This window comes from Brachionichthys hirsutus, unplaced genomic scaffold, assembly GCF_040956055.1.
Source record: "Brachionichthys hirsutus isolate HB-005 unplaced genomic scaffold, CSIRO-AGI_Bhir_v1 contig_202, whole genome shotgun sequence".
Classification (NCBI taxonomy): domain Eukaryota; kingdom Metazoa; phylum Chordata; class Actinopteri; order Lophiiformes; family Brachionichthyidae; genus Brachionichthys; species Brachionichthys hirsutus.
The window spans coordinates 603,288-619,793 of NW_027180319.1; the positions used below are offsets into that span (position 1 = coordinate 603,288).

General features: G+C 43.8%; 1 protein-coding gene across 1 annotated transcript; it reads right to left on the reverse strand.

The window, feature by feature from the left end:
- Positions 1 to 10,780: 10,780 nt before the first annotated feature.
- Positions 10,781 to 16,235, reverse strand: LOC137912623 (homeobox-containing protein 1-like). Its single transcript, XM_068756760.1, has 9 exons — positions 15,733 to 16,235; positions 15,100 to 15,185; positions 14,904 to 15,014; positions 13,404 to 13,560; positions 13,236 to 13,318; positions 12,637 to 12,732; positions 12,218 to 12,312; positions 11,206 to 11,289; positions 10,781 to 11,089 (listed from the first exon to the last, which is right to left on the reverse strand). Exons 1-9 carry the CDS (start codon positions 16,233 to 16,235, stop codon positions 10,781 to 10,783), a joined length of 1,524 nt encoding a protein of 507 aa, XP_068612861.1.
- Between the last annotated feature and the right edge of the window lie 271 nt (positions 16,236 to 16,506).

Here is a 16,506-nt window from a genome sequence, read left to right on the forward strand (position 1 = left end):
TCCCAGCTATGCAAAACGGGCTGACCAATCAGAGCTGGATATACTGCCGATCCTGCAGTTTGGAACAACATCATTCCTTATCAGTGGATGAAAGTAGGATGAAGACAGCGACTGCTCAGAACGGACATGTGTAATATGAGGAAGAGTCGACGGAGATTCTCACAGTCCGTGGGAGGGACTATTTATTTTATTGGGAGGTAACCGTTTAATGAATGGCAGCCAATGGGAAGACTGTCAGCGCTCTAAGGGGTTCCGCCCCGGGCTGCTTGTTGGAGCTGATGCAAACGGTCACCTTTAAATCATTTCTATTTCCTGTATTGATATGCGGAGGTTAAATTAGACCAATCAACACTGAGAATTGAGGTTCTATTGATTGATTCCCAGTTATCGTTACCGTTCATAACTATTAGGTGTTCTCAGTAATCATAGTATATACTGTATACGCATCCTGATGGTTCCAGGTTTCCGTGGCAACGCTGCTGCCTTAGCGAGGCGCTCTAGAATATGTGCATCGTATTACTGATGAATGAGAACATGGTTTGGCATCTGAGCGAGAAGGAGGCGTGGCCACAGCACTGAGTTCTGGATGAGCCTCTGAGGCAGTGCTGAACGCTGACTCGTCCAATGTTCACAACAAGGTTGCCTGTGACCCTCAGTAGACTCATTCCTACAGACTCGTCATGGCTCGTAACATTCTGAGCGCTCTGGTGGTCACTGAACGACCTTTGACCTTCTGATTCATCCTCTTGACTGTTTCTGAGTACCTACCTCAAACGGCTGAAGCAGAGGAACTTGGCCTAAGAACTACTACAAGTGGACAGTAGGTGGTTACTGTCCCTCTGTAGAGGACTGCAGCGCGTCATTGGGGGGGGGGGGGGGGGGTCACAGGTCATTTGTTTAAACTGAAGCGTTCTGCATTGTCTCTGTTGGTCAGCGAGGATGTTTGGATATGATTTCACCACCAGAGAGTCCTGGAAGCCACGATCTCCTGCTCCAGCCGACTGAGTCTTCAGACGAACACTCTCTGGCTCATTGTTGTTTGAGCCTCGTCTTCTCTTGCGAACGTAGCTCCTCCCAGAACGTGCCTTCGCCACGGCTTTGTGTGCGTTTGTTTTTCTGTATGTGTAATTCCTGACAGCTGTGTTTGTGTTTGAAGGAATGCCTTGAGCTCAGCGTGAGGCGATCTCAGGGACTGCGGAGGGGAAAGGACGAGGCGTCGATGCTGTTGTGGTTGCATCGATGCCGAAGGTCATCTGTGGGAAGCAGGAAAAGTTCGGTCCTTGTCGGGACAAGGCCACTGTGGGAACAAGCCGATCGCACTGGGAGGCTTTCCAAGCTGATTTTGCACTGGAGGTGTTGGATAAGATGTATTTGTGTAGGAGCAGAGCAGGTTTATCGTCACGGTGCAGCAGATTCTCTGGGTGGGGGGGGGGGCGTCTGGATGTCTGCTGTTCAAGCACACGGAAGGTTATCAGTGTTGTGTTGGTGGGAAATAAGAAAGTGTCTGCGTTCAGGAAGAGAAGGTGACGTTCTGATGGGTTAGAGAAGAGAACTGATGTGCTTCTCTGTATTTGTTTTTATCTGTTTTTAATCTTATCCTGTAAATAAACAGGAATATGGGGGGGGGGGGGGGGCGTGTTTTATATTCAGCACAATGGCAGTTTTGACTGACTATTTCAGACATGTCTGTTAAAGAAAACACAAGATGATGTGGCAGGCTTGCTTTTTCTGTTTATCATTTATCACATTCCGGCAGGATCATTTTACAGTGAGCCTATTCTCATTATTTGGAGTAATGGGGGGCGGGGGGGCATTGGCAGCACACCACAGTCCTGTCTACCATCAAAAATGTAGACAGGATGCACATGTGCTCCTAGTGCTTGTCCATAAATCAAGGGAGGGCTCAACAATTTTATATGCGCTATTGTCGCGGCTGAAGACATTGGAATATTATAATATTCTGCTGCTATGATTGATGGAACCGTTTGTCTTTAACGCAGGACACTGAGGGACACCCTTCTTGACCTGCGGAACGGACCCTTCAGGCGTGTCTGAGCATTTCCTCTCCAGTCTGATTGTTGCTGGATTTGTTCCAACTCTTTCAGAGTCGCCATATTTTCAGAAATCAATGAGCGTCTATTGTCTTTGTGCCGTTTCCAGCTGACTGACAAACCAATAGGCTGCAGTGATGGTGGGTGACGGGGCGGGACCATGTCTCGCTTTGAAAAGGCTAAGCAAAGGTCCCCGACCTGAATATGCCAACTGACAGTTGTTTGAAAGCCTCTTTACCGTTTCTATGACAACAGTTCAGTTCAGAGAACACTAATGAAGTTGGCTGATGCGTAACGATGAACACGCGATCTGCAGCGCTGCATTCATTCAAGCACCGTACGTTCAACTTCACGCACACGTTTATCCGTTCTTCTTTCTGTCGTGCATCTTCCTAATTCGAAAGGTGTGAACTCAACTATTTATATTTAAATGCTTGTAAACATGCATTTTTCGCATGAAAATTGATAACTCCTTTTGTATTTAAGAATATTGCACAAGTGATTCCTTGTAAATTGCTGCTGTTAGCATTGTAAATTGAACTAAATCGATTTCTATAACTATATATCTTTCTGTGTACTAGATTGAATTTTGGGGACTTGCTTCTTAATCCCAGATTGGGAAGTCGGGCCTTTGGTTCAGGGGCCAGTTTATTTGTCATGGGAAGCAGGACAATTCCTAAAAACGGTCATGTGGGCGTAAAATAAAAGCTCCAGTGGTTCATATTGATATTTATTTTTAAGATGAACCAGCGATATCATTGGAGTTGAAGTGTGCGATGAGGGGACGAAGTTGTGTAGTAATTATTGTCGTCAGGATCCTGTGGTTAGTTCCTACAGGTGTCGGTCTGGCGTGGTGCTGGCTGGCAGGTGGTGAGCTGGTTAGTAGTTTGGTGAACTGGTTAGTAGTTTGGTGAACTGGTTAATAGTTTGGTGAGCTGGTTAGTAGTTTGGACTCTTAACGTTATGCTTCGTTAGGAGTTTGTGTGGCAATGAAGGAGAAGTCAAGTCTTCCTTGTGTTTGTGTGTGTTTGTATGAATGATGGACAAATGTGGCTTTTATTAAATTGTGTCTGACGTCTGCCCACCAGCTGCAGCGTAACTCATTGTAGTGACTTTGTGCTGCTGGGAGCGACGGATATGAGTCCTCAGTGTCGCAATACATAAAATATAAAAAGCCTTTTGTGTTGAGGATTATTACAAACACTGCCCCGTATGGTTGGTACACAAACGCCTAGAAAAATCTAGAAATGTTTGTCAGATTGGGCCAAAAGCAAGTTGCACATGTTTCCCTTCCTAGCCGTTGCTCGGGCAACAGCTCGTGAGGTTTGAGATCACTTCAGGCTTGTGGATGTTCATCAGAAATCACCACCACTCAGTTTACATATCTTGAGTTCACTTGCGTAGGAAGGAACCAGGAGGAACCTTTTCTGGAACACTTGCATGTAGTTATAAACACAACCTGATTATTCATTTTGTTTTATACTCAAGGGTTTTTTACTTACCTGCTTTTAATTCAGTATTTTCAGTTTTTTGGGGGGAAAGTTCTTCAGCTATAATCTTCACTCATGGCCTTGTTAAAAGTGGGAGCTCAAAGAGGTGGAAATATCAAAGCTTGATATTTCCAGACGGATTAGTTGAGCGCTGAGTCGTTTCCATAAGGAGCAGTAAAAGTGAAGCCGAGCTTTCATATTGCTTAGAATGGATTCGTCGTCGTTTGACTGGCCTCCGTTTCTTCACCCGGCTCTACTTTAATGATGAGATTTCCTTCCAGTCATCGTCAGACTGCAAATACTGTATTGATCTCCACAAGTCTTCAGCCATCCAAAATGTTTTTGTTTGGTGCTTTTGTTTCGTCCCATATCTTTGATGCGTTGGCCTCTGTTGCATTTCCATGTGATAATTATGGGATGATTGGTCTGGTGCAACGTAGCGCTCGCTTTAAACGCGGCTTTCACTGTGGAACAATCTCAGCTCTCTCTCTCTCTCTCTCTAAACATGCTTCATTGAACTGGTGTTCCAAAATACGTTTTAAGACATCAAATCACCCTTTTTAAAAAACAAAACAAGTTTTAACATATTTAACATCTTCTGTTGGCAGCAATGCTGTCTCTCAGAAGGTCAGTGCTTGTAGAAGCGGATTTGGGATGAAACCTTTCTGCCTTGTTGGCTGACCGGAGGGAATCCTGCGACCTCCTGGTGGAGGTTTTCACACCTCCAGTCAGAAAAGACACGGCCGAACACGCAGGAAACTTCATGGACAACCAGGAAATCAAACCGAACCTGTGACTTCACCTGCCGCTGCCCTTCAACTTCTTCTAACGTTGAAGGTTAAAACATATTTTTTTAAACTACCTCTTTCTTGCCTGTCTGGAGGGTTCTGCCAACTTCCTCCCTGATGCCTTTTCGCAGACCAGATGACATTCTTTACGACTGAACTATCTGCATCCGTTCACTCTGTTGGTTCTCAAATGTTAGAGTGAAAAGCCACACCGATAAGCAATACTTAGCGTTTCTTTGTATGTTTTGTTTTGGTAAGGACCCTCAGTTGTTACTGCCGGGCCTGCTTTGCCAGGAGAATTCAGATTTGTCTATTTTGTGTATTAAAAAGACAGCTGGGATCAGAATGCCACGTTGCATTCCCGTTTTGTAAGCAGCCCTATTTCCACATTTAGTGATCCGTGTGTCACTACAAGGATAATGGGAGCTGAAGGAGAGGGCTTGGTGCTCGCTGCAAAATGGCCCATCCGGTCCCGGGAATCTTTCTCACCCCCCCCCCCCCCCCCCCCGAATGGGATTCATTTGGTTCCGGTCGCATCGTCAGTATTACACCATCCTTACTAATTATTACTATCCAATATGTTTGTTGCTACTGTTGATTCTGTGGAATGGTTTTTGTCTTGATTTGTTTGTACGCGAGTGCACCGTCAGAGTGGTCGATCTGTTTCTGTGTGTATATATGCGCATATTTAGACTGATAAAAAAAAAGAGCGAGATCTGAGCACAAGTTTGGGTTTTAATTAATTTAATTGTTTGATGAATTCTATGCTGCAATCCAAAGAATAAACGTGTATTATAATACCTTTATCATTTTCCTTTTTTTTATCATGTGAACAATAATCTGATAAGAGAAAATAAAACGATTAACAGACCATTTGATTTGTTTTACTGATTTGAGTTACGAGTCAACTAGTTTTGCGTTACTAAAAATGTAGGTGACTGTTTGGGGATTATTTTGTTTAGCAAGGATCAAAACAACCGTTTGATTTGGGATTTTCAAATCTAAGATCAACAAAGATCTTTGTCTGAGTTAATAAACTCATCAATACTAACTGTAGCTGAGGACAACGTATTGCCTCCACCAAGGAGGTTGTTTTATCTGTCTGTTTCTCTGTTTGTTAGCAGGAAAAACTGCTGGGAAAAAATCTGAAGGTGAGGCTTGGTCTAATTTAGATCCCGTCAAATTTTGAGAGCGATCCGGAAACCTGTCTGGGTTCAAAAATATCAGGAGTTTCCCATTTAATTCTAATGGAGGCTTACATTTAAACATTGAAAACCCCATTTATGGATTAAAAACACAATAAAACATTTTATTTGTAATGGCTGGTGATGATCACCTCTCTCTGCCTCGAGTCCACCAGTTGGACGGTTTGGTCGTTAATCCGTTACAGCCATACAATGATCTGATGTGAGCTCAGAATTTGAGTTCCAAGTTCATAAAGAATGCTTTAGTAAAAACAAGTTTTTTTATTTTATTTATCTGTTCATAGTGACTGAGGGAAGAGAACGGTTGTGGCCAGGGTTTACCAGCTGGACGGCAGAAGTGAAACATGCCTCAGGCCAGGCCAGTTATAGCCTGATAGAAATAATGTAATGTCTATAAACATTTTACTTCATACAAATGTAATGTATGTGGAACCAGTGGGGAGGGGGGGGGGGGGGCGACTTGAACTGCCTGTAAAAACCGACAAAACAAACCGAAGCATACTACATGGTCTGATTGGTTTTTATTCCCTTGTAAATAGAATATCAATAAAAACACACCTTAAAAACAACATAAGGTTTATCCAACAGATGGAAAAGTAACCAAAGGCATATGTAGATTTTCTACATAGTGATTACAGAACAGTCTACCGTCCAAAAAAGGCACTAAATCTTGAAATAGAGGGATAAAATAAGAAAACAGAATATCCTGCTGAGGTTTGATTTTGTTTTTTTCATTCATTAGTGAAGTATTGATGTTTATTGCCAAAATGAAAAGGTAATCATTCAGGAATAGAAATGTTTTTACACAACTGATTAACAGATGCTTATTTATGAGAGTATTTACAGTCATTCGTTGATAAGAGAGCAAAAATATTGGAGCGTCCATTTTATCTTGAATCCATTAATGGCCAAAGAGGTTCCATCAAGTCTCTGACTAAAGGAAGAAAGACGATCCATAGCTGAGGGCCTGAGCCCAGTTCAAAGCAGACCTCTGATCAGATCCTCCACATCAGCAGTTACCAATGGCAACACGCTCATTTCATTTCAAGTTGATTAGAATATAAATACATGTCACTTAAATGTAAACAAGACCAATCAATATGAAAATCTGAACGATTTATTTTCTGGGTCTTTTCAGCTTGGATTTGGGTGTATTTTGTTGCGGTAGTGTTTTAGGATGAACCTACAAGCTTGTCTGAGATAAAAGGGCCACTATGCATTTGATGAGGAAGTTCTGTGTGTTCAAACAGCCACAGTGAGGCAGAAGTGGTTGAAATGGATGGCAACACACAACAAATATTGAGGAATATAAAACAAAACAAAAAAGGATCTGAGAAGACGACTCGCTATCGTGCAGTTATCTTTGAGGTTTTTTTCCTCTGTTTAATTCTTGATATTTTCTGACTTTGGCTTCAAAATAAATGACACAAATAAACTACTTATTTACTTCACACTGAATTGCTGTTCCAGAAGTCCAAAGTACAACTTCATGAGGATCCTGAAGGCAGCAACTAAAACTATTAAATACCCTGAAATAATCTCAAAAGCAACTCATCTTCAATGAATCCAATGATTCACTTAAGGAAGGCTTCTGCTTGGCAGATTTAAAAGAAATAAAACATATTTTAACACTTGGTGGGATAGTGTATCTGACGTAAATAATTTGAAGAGCTGATAAATGCTACATAACTAATGATGCCTCAAGTTAACAAGCGCTTAAAGCAAAGAGGCAGGACAGCTCTGCTGCCGTACAATAAAAATATTCCACCAAAAACAAAAAAAAGTGAAATCCTCTCCGACTTAGTCGACTTTAGCATTCCCACCCGGATGAGCAAAAATACAAGCATTATGGCCTCCGGCACAAACATGAAGTTATTAATTTTTTGAAGTGGAATTTTCCCTTTACTTTCAAACTTGGCTCAAATTTGAGAGAGTTTCCCTTTAAAGAGACAAAAGACGTTTCTGTCGTCTTGTGTTTACAGTCGGAGGCCGTAACTCTCGACTGGTGAAACTTGGATTCATGTTGCAGCCGTGGAGGAGCCTGTGGGTGGAGCTTATAGCTGCATGGGGGTTAAGTGAGGTAATTGTGTCATCTTTTTGACTTTGAACCACCAGCGTCACCTGTAAAGCACCCGTTGAGCAACGACGAGCCGGTTTGAACGAAGCTGATCCCCCGTCAGCCGCCTGGCATCACTTTTAACAGAGTGATTTCTTTATGTACAGCCATTGCAGAAATTACTCATCCGTTTGTACACTGCACAAGAGAAGGCACTTCAACTTAAACCGTGCAGGACTACTGTATTTCATGAGCTGACCTTTGCCTGGAGGCACTTAATTCATATTTCCGATTAAAACCTGATACTTTATTTTTACATTGAAATTGAATTAACTGATTCCCACCTCCTTTTGAACCGCCTGTTGATCATTTAAATATTCCTTTAAATGACGTGGCGTCAATCGTGCAAATCTAAGCCGGCAGTGGAGGCCAAATTATGCCAAATTCACTCTGAATAAAGAGAATGTGTTCAGCAAGGTGGAATAAGAGGGGAAGCTTCTAACATTTGTCAGTGCTCGTTTTATAGCTTATAATAAACACCTCTAAAAGGCTATAAAAATGTTTTTTAAAGCAATATGCAGGTATCGGTTGTATTTCTACAATGGCTGTTCACAGATTATTTCTCACTTTGACCAAGCAGTTACTTTTTCATGGAGAAACACTTATTCCTGGATGTTTCCTACCAACTCAGTAAATATTTAGCCGTTAGCTTTAAACCTCAGTCCGTTGCATTCTCACTCAAAGAAGCGTTTCAACAGCACTCTGAGCACCGTTTCCATCCAATAAAATGGAATTAAAACTTGAAAGACCAATTTAAACATGACATTGTGTTTAGAACACATGACACACATTTATACCTAACAGGGCGGGGGGGGGGGGGTGCATTTTGCTTGCAATAATTTGACACATTTGATGCATATCTCTAATACATAGCTCCAACTGTGACTATTATATACTCAGGAAATACACAAAATTTAAACTTAATACTTTGGCTAATGCTTCACATACATTTCACCAACAGAAAAAGGACTCGCACTAATAGATTCTGTCATTTGAAGCTAATATGCCTACATACTGTAAATAGAAATGGATATATATATATATATCCGATGTTTATATAATATAATTCATTTCTCATTTTCTAACCGCTTATTCCGTTATCGGGTCACGGGCCAAGCTGGAGCCAATCCCAGCAGTCAATGGGCGAGAGGCAGGGGACACCCCGGACAAGCCGCCAGTTCATCGCAGGGCAACACAGAGACATACAACCAGCCACACACACACTCACACCTACGGACAATTTAGTGTCACCAATCAGCCTAGGCTGCACGTTTTTGGTGGTGGGAGGAAGCCGGAGAACCCGGAGGGAACCCACGCAGACACGGGGAGAACATGCAAACTCCTCACAGAATGGCCACAAGCCGGAGACGAACCTGCGACCATCTTGCTGTGAGGCAACAGTGCTTACCACTGCGCCACCGAGCCGCCTATATAATATAATGTGTGTGTTAATGATATATGTATTCATTATATACTTTAATCTGTAACAGTTTACGTGGTTAAATATCTCCCACCTGAATTATTGATTAGAAATTGTGTCACAGTGATTCATTCTGCCTGAGTACCCACTGGGTATGCGGGCACAAACCGATAACACTCCAGCGCCTCCACATCCAAGTTCAGAGGTTTTCACAATGTGTATCGCCTCCTTTCATCCTCCTCGTATAAAGTAATGTCATTTTGATGACTAGCCAAGAGGATTTTAGTTTTATAGGCAACTGATTGCCCTATGATGAACTATGACCTCTAGTGAGTTGCTCTTCAAGGCCTACATCTACAATTCTGAACCAGAATAGACACCAGGAAATTTTTGAGGCAGCTCCAGATAAAGATGCGGATCCAGGGCTGCTTTTTTTTGTCCTCTGACACTGTGAAACACAAATGTTCAATCTCCGGGAATATGCATGGATCTTGGTGTAACGGAAAACCAGCATATTTAGGGAATTGGCATCTGAGTGTGATTTCAGATCCACTGAATTTAAATAGTTGCTGTGCGGTGAGGCGAAGTGTTTGATACTGGATCAGGCTTTTTTAGAGTCTTGCTGAAGCTACGTGCTCTACTGGAGTGAAAGCTATTAGACAGCTGCGCTTACAGCTTTGACAGCTTTATTTTTAAAACCATGTGGGGCTTAAATTTATTGAAATATCAAAATTAATCATTTAAAAGCCTTAAATATTGACTACAATATTTTAAAATGCAATGCGCGTTAAATGAATTTGCTGATCAAAATTCAATTCAATATTTTAATCCAAACTGTTAAATTAGAAAAGTTAAAATCACTTATTCGAGAATTCATCACCATTTAGTTATTTTTTTTAAATTAAAATTATTTCACTTCTATCAATTCAGTGATGTATCCACTTTAAATTTCACAAAAACATTCAGTTTTATTTTTGCATTTGTTCCTTTCTTAGGGCAGTGGATAGAGGTGGGGATCGTTCTGTTCCTCTCTCTCCCTCTCTTTTGTAGTTTGAAATCGTTCTAGGCCCACGGAAATAAATCCACGGAGCTGTGACTGACAAAACTGAGCTTATTCTGCTGACAGCGAACCGTGATCTATGATCACCTGCAATAAAACGAGCTACATACACTTATTTATTTTAAATAACCACTTGAATGAGCCTAATGTGTGTATCATTCTTCTGAGGCTGTTCAGTTGTGTGATGATCACAGTACAAGACCCTGAAACTATTTGAACCCTGCGTCAAATACAGTGTTGTCCTGCTGTTGTCTTGAGACAGTCAGGCTATGGAATCTTTAAAACGTCTAAATAAAACCAAATCAGCAAACTAGAAAAACAACAGATAACACTTTTATACACCGTGTGATGTGATGAACAATATTTATCATCTATTTCTATTTCATTTTCTTCTATGTATTTTATGTATGCAGCTCCATAGCCTGCTGAGCAGCACCTTATCCTTATAATGTACTAGTAATATCTGAGAGCAGGAGAGTGTAGCAGATTAGGTTGGTGGTTGGAGGTAGGGTTGGGAGGTATCTCTGGGTTTACATGACATTTGGTCATCGTTTCCACTTTACATTCCTATAAAATATGCTTGCATATTAACACACCTCTGATCCTGTTGCACTCATTACACAGACACTTTTAACATCCGCTAGCCTCCTTCAGTCGTCCTCCAGCGTTTCTGTCTTGATGTCACTTCCATTGTTGCGCCTCGCCCCCTCCTCCTGGTCGGCTGGGGCTGCCTTCTCCACACCGATTGGGTCGTGGGGCTCAGACAGCGTGATGTGCATGGTGGGTTCATCCTGAAGGGAAGGGGATGGAGGAGACCAAGACACCCCGGTCAACCTGGAACCGTCCGCCTGAGGGCCCCCCCCCGACGAGAGGGAACGGCTAATCAGAGATGAAGCCCTTTGCCCAGACAAACCTCCTCGGCCCAGGGCAGAAAACCAGCTCGGAAGCAGAGTGGGGACCTGGGCGAGGAAAGCAGACATGGAGCAGGACACACTAATGTGTGTGTGTGTGTATGTGTGTGTGCGTGTGCGTGTGCGTGTGCGTGTGCGTGTGTGTATGTGGAGTCAGTTAGTACCTGGGTTGGAGATGACAGGTCAGCGCGACTGAATCCAAAGTGTCTGGATGAGGCCCTTTTGTCAAATAAAGACACCTCACAACCCTGAGAAAGAGCAACACAGAGGTCACACACGCGTGCGCACACACACACGCACACACACACACAGGTAATTCTCCTCACAGCCCTGTGAAAGGGATAAAGCTCATGTCCAATACAACAAAGAACTTCCATTCCATTACAAATTAACTTAATATTGGCAAAAGATACAAAAGATAGAAAAAAAATGGGAACAAGAATTAAAAAACAGCTAAATAAGCAGCGTTCATTGAATACGTAAATACAACGTCTGAGAACCTCGAATAAACCAGCAGCAGATGAACGCCGTGTTCTTGAAGTCAAATGGCCACCAAGGGAGTTGCCAATGTAGCTCGATGCTAGCCCATTTAGAGCAGCGTATAGTATAGAAAGGGGATCAATCAATCCAAAATGTAACAGGAAGCCAGGGCAGGGCAGGCCAGCTGAAACTGGACTAATGTGTTCCCTCCTCTTGGTTCTCGTCAATCGTTGAGCAGCAGAGTTTGGAAATGAACTCTGTGGGAGATTTTTTAGAGACCAGTAAACGCTGGCAGAAATAAAGATGCGAGTCGGCTTGTATTTGTGCATGTTTAATGCTAGCTGTGGAAAACAACGCTTTTGTCACTTTACTTTACATGCTAGTATCTCCTCTCTGAACCGATATAACAGTCGGATTGATCGACTCGTTATTCTGGATGATTTATTCAGCGGTCAATCATTTCAAATGAAAGAAGACCTCGACTTTATTCTGACCAGAATCGACTGAGGTCGCTCGCCGTAAACTAAAACACGCCCGTATGTAGCACAGTACGCGGCGTCCCAGTTTTCCCTCGATCCACTTCGGTATCGTTTTCTCACGTGGCTGCGCTATGAAGCGTCTGCAATCACACGTGTGCACGGACCCGGCTTCTGCCCTCACCGCCCCCGCCCCCCCCCAATCCCACGGCTACTTTACCTGGTCGGGGAAGTCGTTGCCATCTACCTCGTCACTGTTGGACTGACCTCCTGGACTCTGAACCTCGATGCCGTGGCTCTCCAAGATGGCTGCTTCTTCAAAAACACAAACCTCCTCATAACATATCAACCCAAGAAGAACCTCAACCTGCTGCTGAAAATACACAACTAGAAAAAACACCACGTTCAACCATGCAGCTTATTAAGGAAGTTTATTCCAAATCAAAGACATTATTGATCTGATATTGGTGAGTTGAATGAGGTCGATTCAAAAGAAGAAAAAAAATCAGTCAGTGATCTTTTGGTTTCAAAAGAGGCACTCAGTTATATTATGTGTAACATTAACAAAATCCACTCCTACCAGCACACACACACACACACACGCACACGCACACGCACACGCACAGAGGTAGACATTACCAATGTTAGCACGTCTCTTGATGTCTTTGCGTCGATTTGCGAACCAGTTGTAGACTTTCAGGGACGTTACCCGTTCCAGATCAGAGAGCTTCTTTCCTGCAACACACAAATCACAGACGCTCAATGATCATTCTTAGAACCCTCGATGTAATTTAAGACGTTAACTGCATAGCTCATAAAGAGTTACATCTTTAAAACAAATAAAACATTCAACGACCCCTCTCCAGTCCACGAGAGACGGCTACAACTTTACGTGAAAAATGTTGTTTGTTTTTAGTTCTTCCCTGGAAAGTCTCATTTGGGGCAAATCCCACACAGAATGAGAATAAACGTAATGAAAACATTAAAATGACAGAATCCTTACATAGCGAAAGGCACGGTTCTGTGTGGAAACTAAACATGGTGGCCAGACAGAGCTCATTCGTACATCCCCTTCCTCACTTTGCCCAAGTGGATAAAACCAGATTCAGATAAAGCAGGTAAGAGACAATGGATGGTAATCTAGTCTAAATAAAGCATCAATAATCACTCAACAGAATCTAATTCACAGCGTTCACTCCTCAATGACCTGTGTGACGATGGGCCCTTCCTTTACCTACCCGGCTTCTGAATGACACCGTTGCAGGCGGTGGCGATCTCCTCCCTCTTGGCCTCGTCAGGATACTGGTTATCACTGAAGTAGCTGCAACGACACACGAAGCCAGTCAGTCATCATGCTTAGTTTCATCTTCAGCCGTTCCACACCTCCTCCTCCTCCTCCTCCTCACCTCTCCATAACAGCTAGACACTCCTTCCTCCAGGTGAACCTGCTCCCCCGCCGCAGACGGAAACCAGTGGGGGCGGAGCCAAACTGTGGCGGATTTTGTTGCCAGTCCATCATGTCGTCTAGAGCCAATGGGGCGGCTCGCATGGCCAGGGTAGCGCCTGAAGTAGCATAAACAAGACCGCTCTGATCAGTGGAAGAATGAATGATGAATCTCAATCATCCATTCATTCATTCATTCATTCATTTTCCAACCGCTTTGTCCGTTATCGGGTCGCGGGCCAAGCTCGGGGTCGATCTCAGCAGTCAATGGGTGAGAGGCGGGGTACACCCTGGACAAGCCGCCAGTTCATCGCAGGGCAACACAGAGACAATCATTCACACCTACGGACAATTTATTGTAACCAATTCACCAAAGCTGCATGTTTTTGGTGTTGGGAGGAAGCCAGAGAACCCAGAGAGAACCCAGAGAGAACCCAGAGAGAACCCACGCAGACACGGGGAGAACATGCAAACTCTTCACAGAAAGTTGGATTTGAACCTGTGACCTTCTTATGAGGCAAAAGCACTAAAGCAGTCAGGAAAATGGAGGAAGGAATGAATGAGAAACTGTGAAGACACCAGTTCCTGTCATGCATTACAGCAGCTGACAAACAGGTTAGACAATCCATGGCAGGGAAAATACATACTTCAGTACTATTTGAACATCAGCGTATAATTAATATGCAGCATGTTTTTGTCTTCACAATCATGGCCGTTTAGTGCCTTTGTCCTTCAACTGACTGCGAGTCCAGATGGAAACATCTGCTTGTAAACACAGGTGTGGAAGGATCCATCCATTCACTGTCTTGTAGATGAGCCGCTTTCCAGGCCACACACACACACACACACACACACACACTCATACCCTACGGACGATTTTTGGAGGTGGGAGGAAACCGGAGAACCCGGTGAAAACCCGCGGGGACACGGGGAGATTTGATTTAAGAACAGACTATAGTTGCTGACAGATGACAGATTAGTAGACAGAAGTGGCTGGTCTGCTTCATGAGGCATCATGTGAGCCATGAGCACCACCATCAGTTTCACTCGACTCAGTGTGAACGACTGTAAAAAAAAAAACCCCAACTGTAGCTGACACAGAGTGTCAAAGATTAAAACGTAAACAAGTGGAAGAACAACAAATAAAAAAGGAAGCCATCCACACACAACGTCTGAGCATCTCAACCCAGAAGGTTTCACAGCCGATCACACCTTGAGTCAAGTGAAACTGAGAAAGGAATGAACTAGTTCACTTCCGCCACTGACTTGGAACGTCTTCATCTTGAATAAATATTTACTGTTAGGGATGCAGCATGTGATGATTCTCATAGTGCTAATCTCTGAAAATGAAGATATAATCAAATGAAACGCAAAACATCCCGACATTTTACCAAACGTTTTCACCAGTGTCGGAGTGCGAGGTTAGGCGTGAACTGCGGGCCTGACGGAGAAGGAGCGTTACCTGGGTTGGTTTTCTCCAGCTGATACCAGCGAAAGAAGGCTCGTTTCTTCTGCTCGCTGAGATCCGATCCCTGCTGCAGGAGCCAGTGAGAGATCCGACTCTGGCTGATCCCTGGAGGAGGCGGGAAAAGGAGTGAGATCTAGTGGGGGGGGATTTACTGGACCTGAACCAAGCAGGGGACAAAGTTGATACTCACCAGTTACCTGAGCAACCACGGCCTGGGAGATCCTTCTATTTGCCAAAAAGGACTTGATCTCCTCTTTGGTCACAGCACTATCCCTCCTACAAGGAGAGCAGAGAATCTGTCGTTCCCCCCGAAGTACATTAATGTTCCAACAGTCTGAATTCACAAGATGGCCGTCGCTGCACATAAACCATCTGAACATGAATCCATGTCCTGCTCTGTCGTTCACACGCCCTCAATCAATACCACTCTGATTGCTGCCGACAGACTGCAGACTGCACCCAAGTGGCACCGTTGTATATGTGTGTGTGTATGTGTGTGTGTGCAGCGCGAGTGTGTCTAGGCAGTGATCCTTGCATGATATTCCAAAGCAGACTGAGCTGCAGGCAGGTTTTGTTCATGGCCAGGCCCGCTGCATGAACAGCAGCAATCAAATGCATATTTTGTCTGGTAGGTTTAGAAAATGTACTTTTAACCGCAAAGAAATGATAGAAATTGCAATAAATTTAACCAATATTCAATTTCTTCATAACGTCATTTGGGTCCTCGGGGACTTGTTTTGGGAACCAGAAGGTTCGAAGAGTGGAGAAGTGCCGGTCCACGTCCACCGAGGACCAGAACCCCAACAACGATGGGACGTCTTACCTCATCAAGTCCTCCACCTTGTCGTCAACATCGATGTCCTCTTCACTTGTGTCAAACCCGTAGCCCGGTGCCACCACGCCGCCGCTGACCACACCAAGAGGAAACCGAGGTGGAGAAAGCTTCCCATTGGTGACGGCAACTAGACCGTTCTGAGCTACCGCAGCCATGGTTACAGGTGAGACTACCGGAATCTGTAAGGGTGGGGAGGTGGGGTCAAAGTTGTTATTGGGGGACAGTGAGAGTTGGGCGTCAGGGAAGCTGGTCTGAGTTGCGATGGAAACCATGAAGGAAGAGGCAGCGATGTTGCTAGAAGAGGTCAAGGATGACGAGGGGGGCATGTAGGGAGATTTCTGGGTCAACTTCCGTCCATTCTTGTGGTCCAGATGGTCAAGAGTGTCCAGGGCATGGACGACCTCGGCCTGAGAGATCCCCGTCTTCCTTAACCTCTGGAGGAGGTCAATCTGCTCGATGGTGAAACGAGGCTCCTCACACTGCCGGAACATCCTGAGGAAAACATCCCGACGTTAACGGACACGTAAGATGGCGTTCAATCGTCCTTCATTGGAGGACGTTTTCATCCTACGTGACTGTCAAATTCCATAAACATCAGTCAATAATCAACCGAGATATTGAGGAACACATTTTGAAGCTCCATCGACTGCAATGTTAATGACAATTTCAAACTGATCCTTAGTTCAGGATCTCTTGTGGAGCAGCACCAAAATGGAATCATCTGTTCCTGGGAACATTCCCAACACTTCCTGAACATTTGAT

Coding starts and splice junctions, on each gene's coding strand:
- LOC137912623 (XM_068756760.1), bottom strand. CDS start 16,235: ATGTTCCGGCAGTGTGAGGAGCCTCGTTTCACCATCGAGCAGATTGAC. Junction 15,015..15,099: donor CGTGGTTGCTCAGGTAACTG/GTGAGTATCAAC, acceptor CGCCTCCTCCAG/GGATCAGCCAGAGTCGGATC. Junction 11,290..12,217: donor GCAACGACTTCCCCGACCAG/GTAAAGTAGCCG, acceptor GCTCTTTCTCAG/GGTTGTGAGGTGTCTTTATT.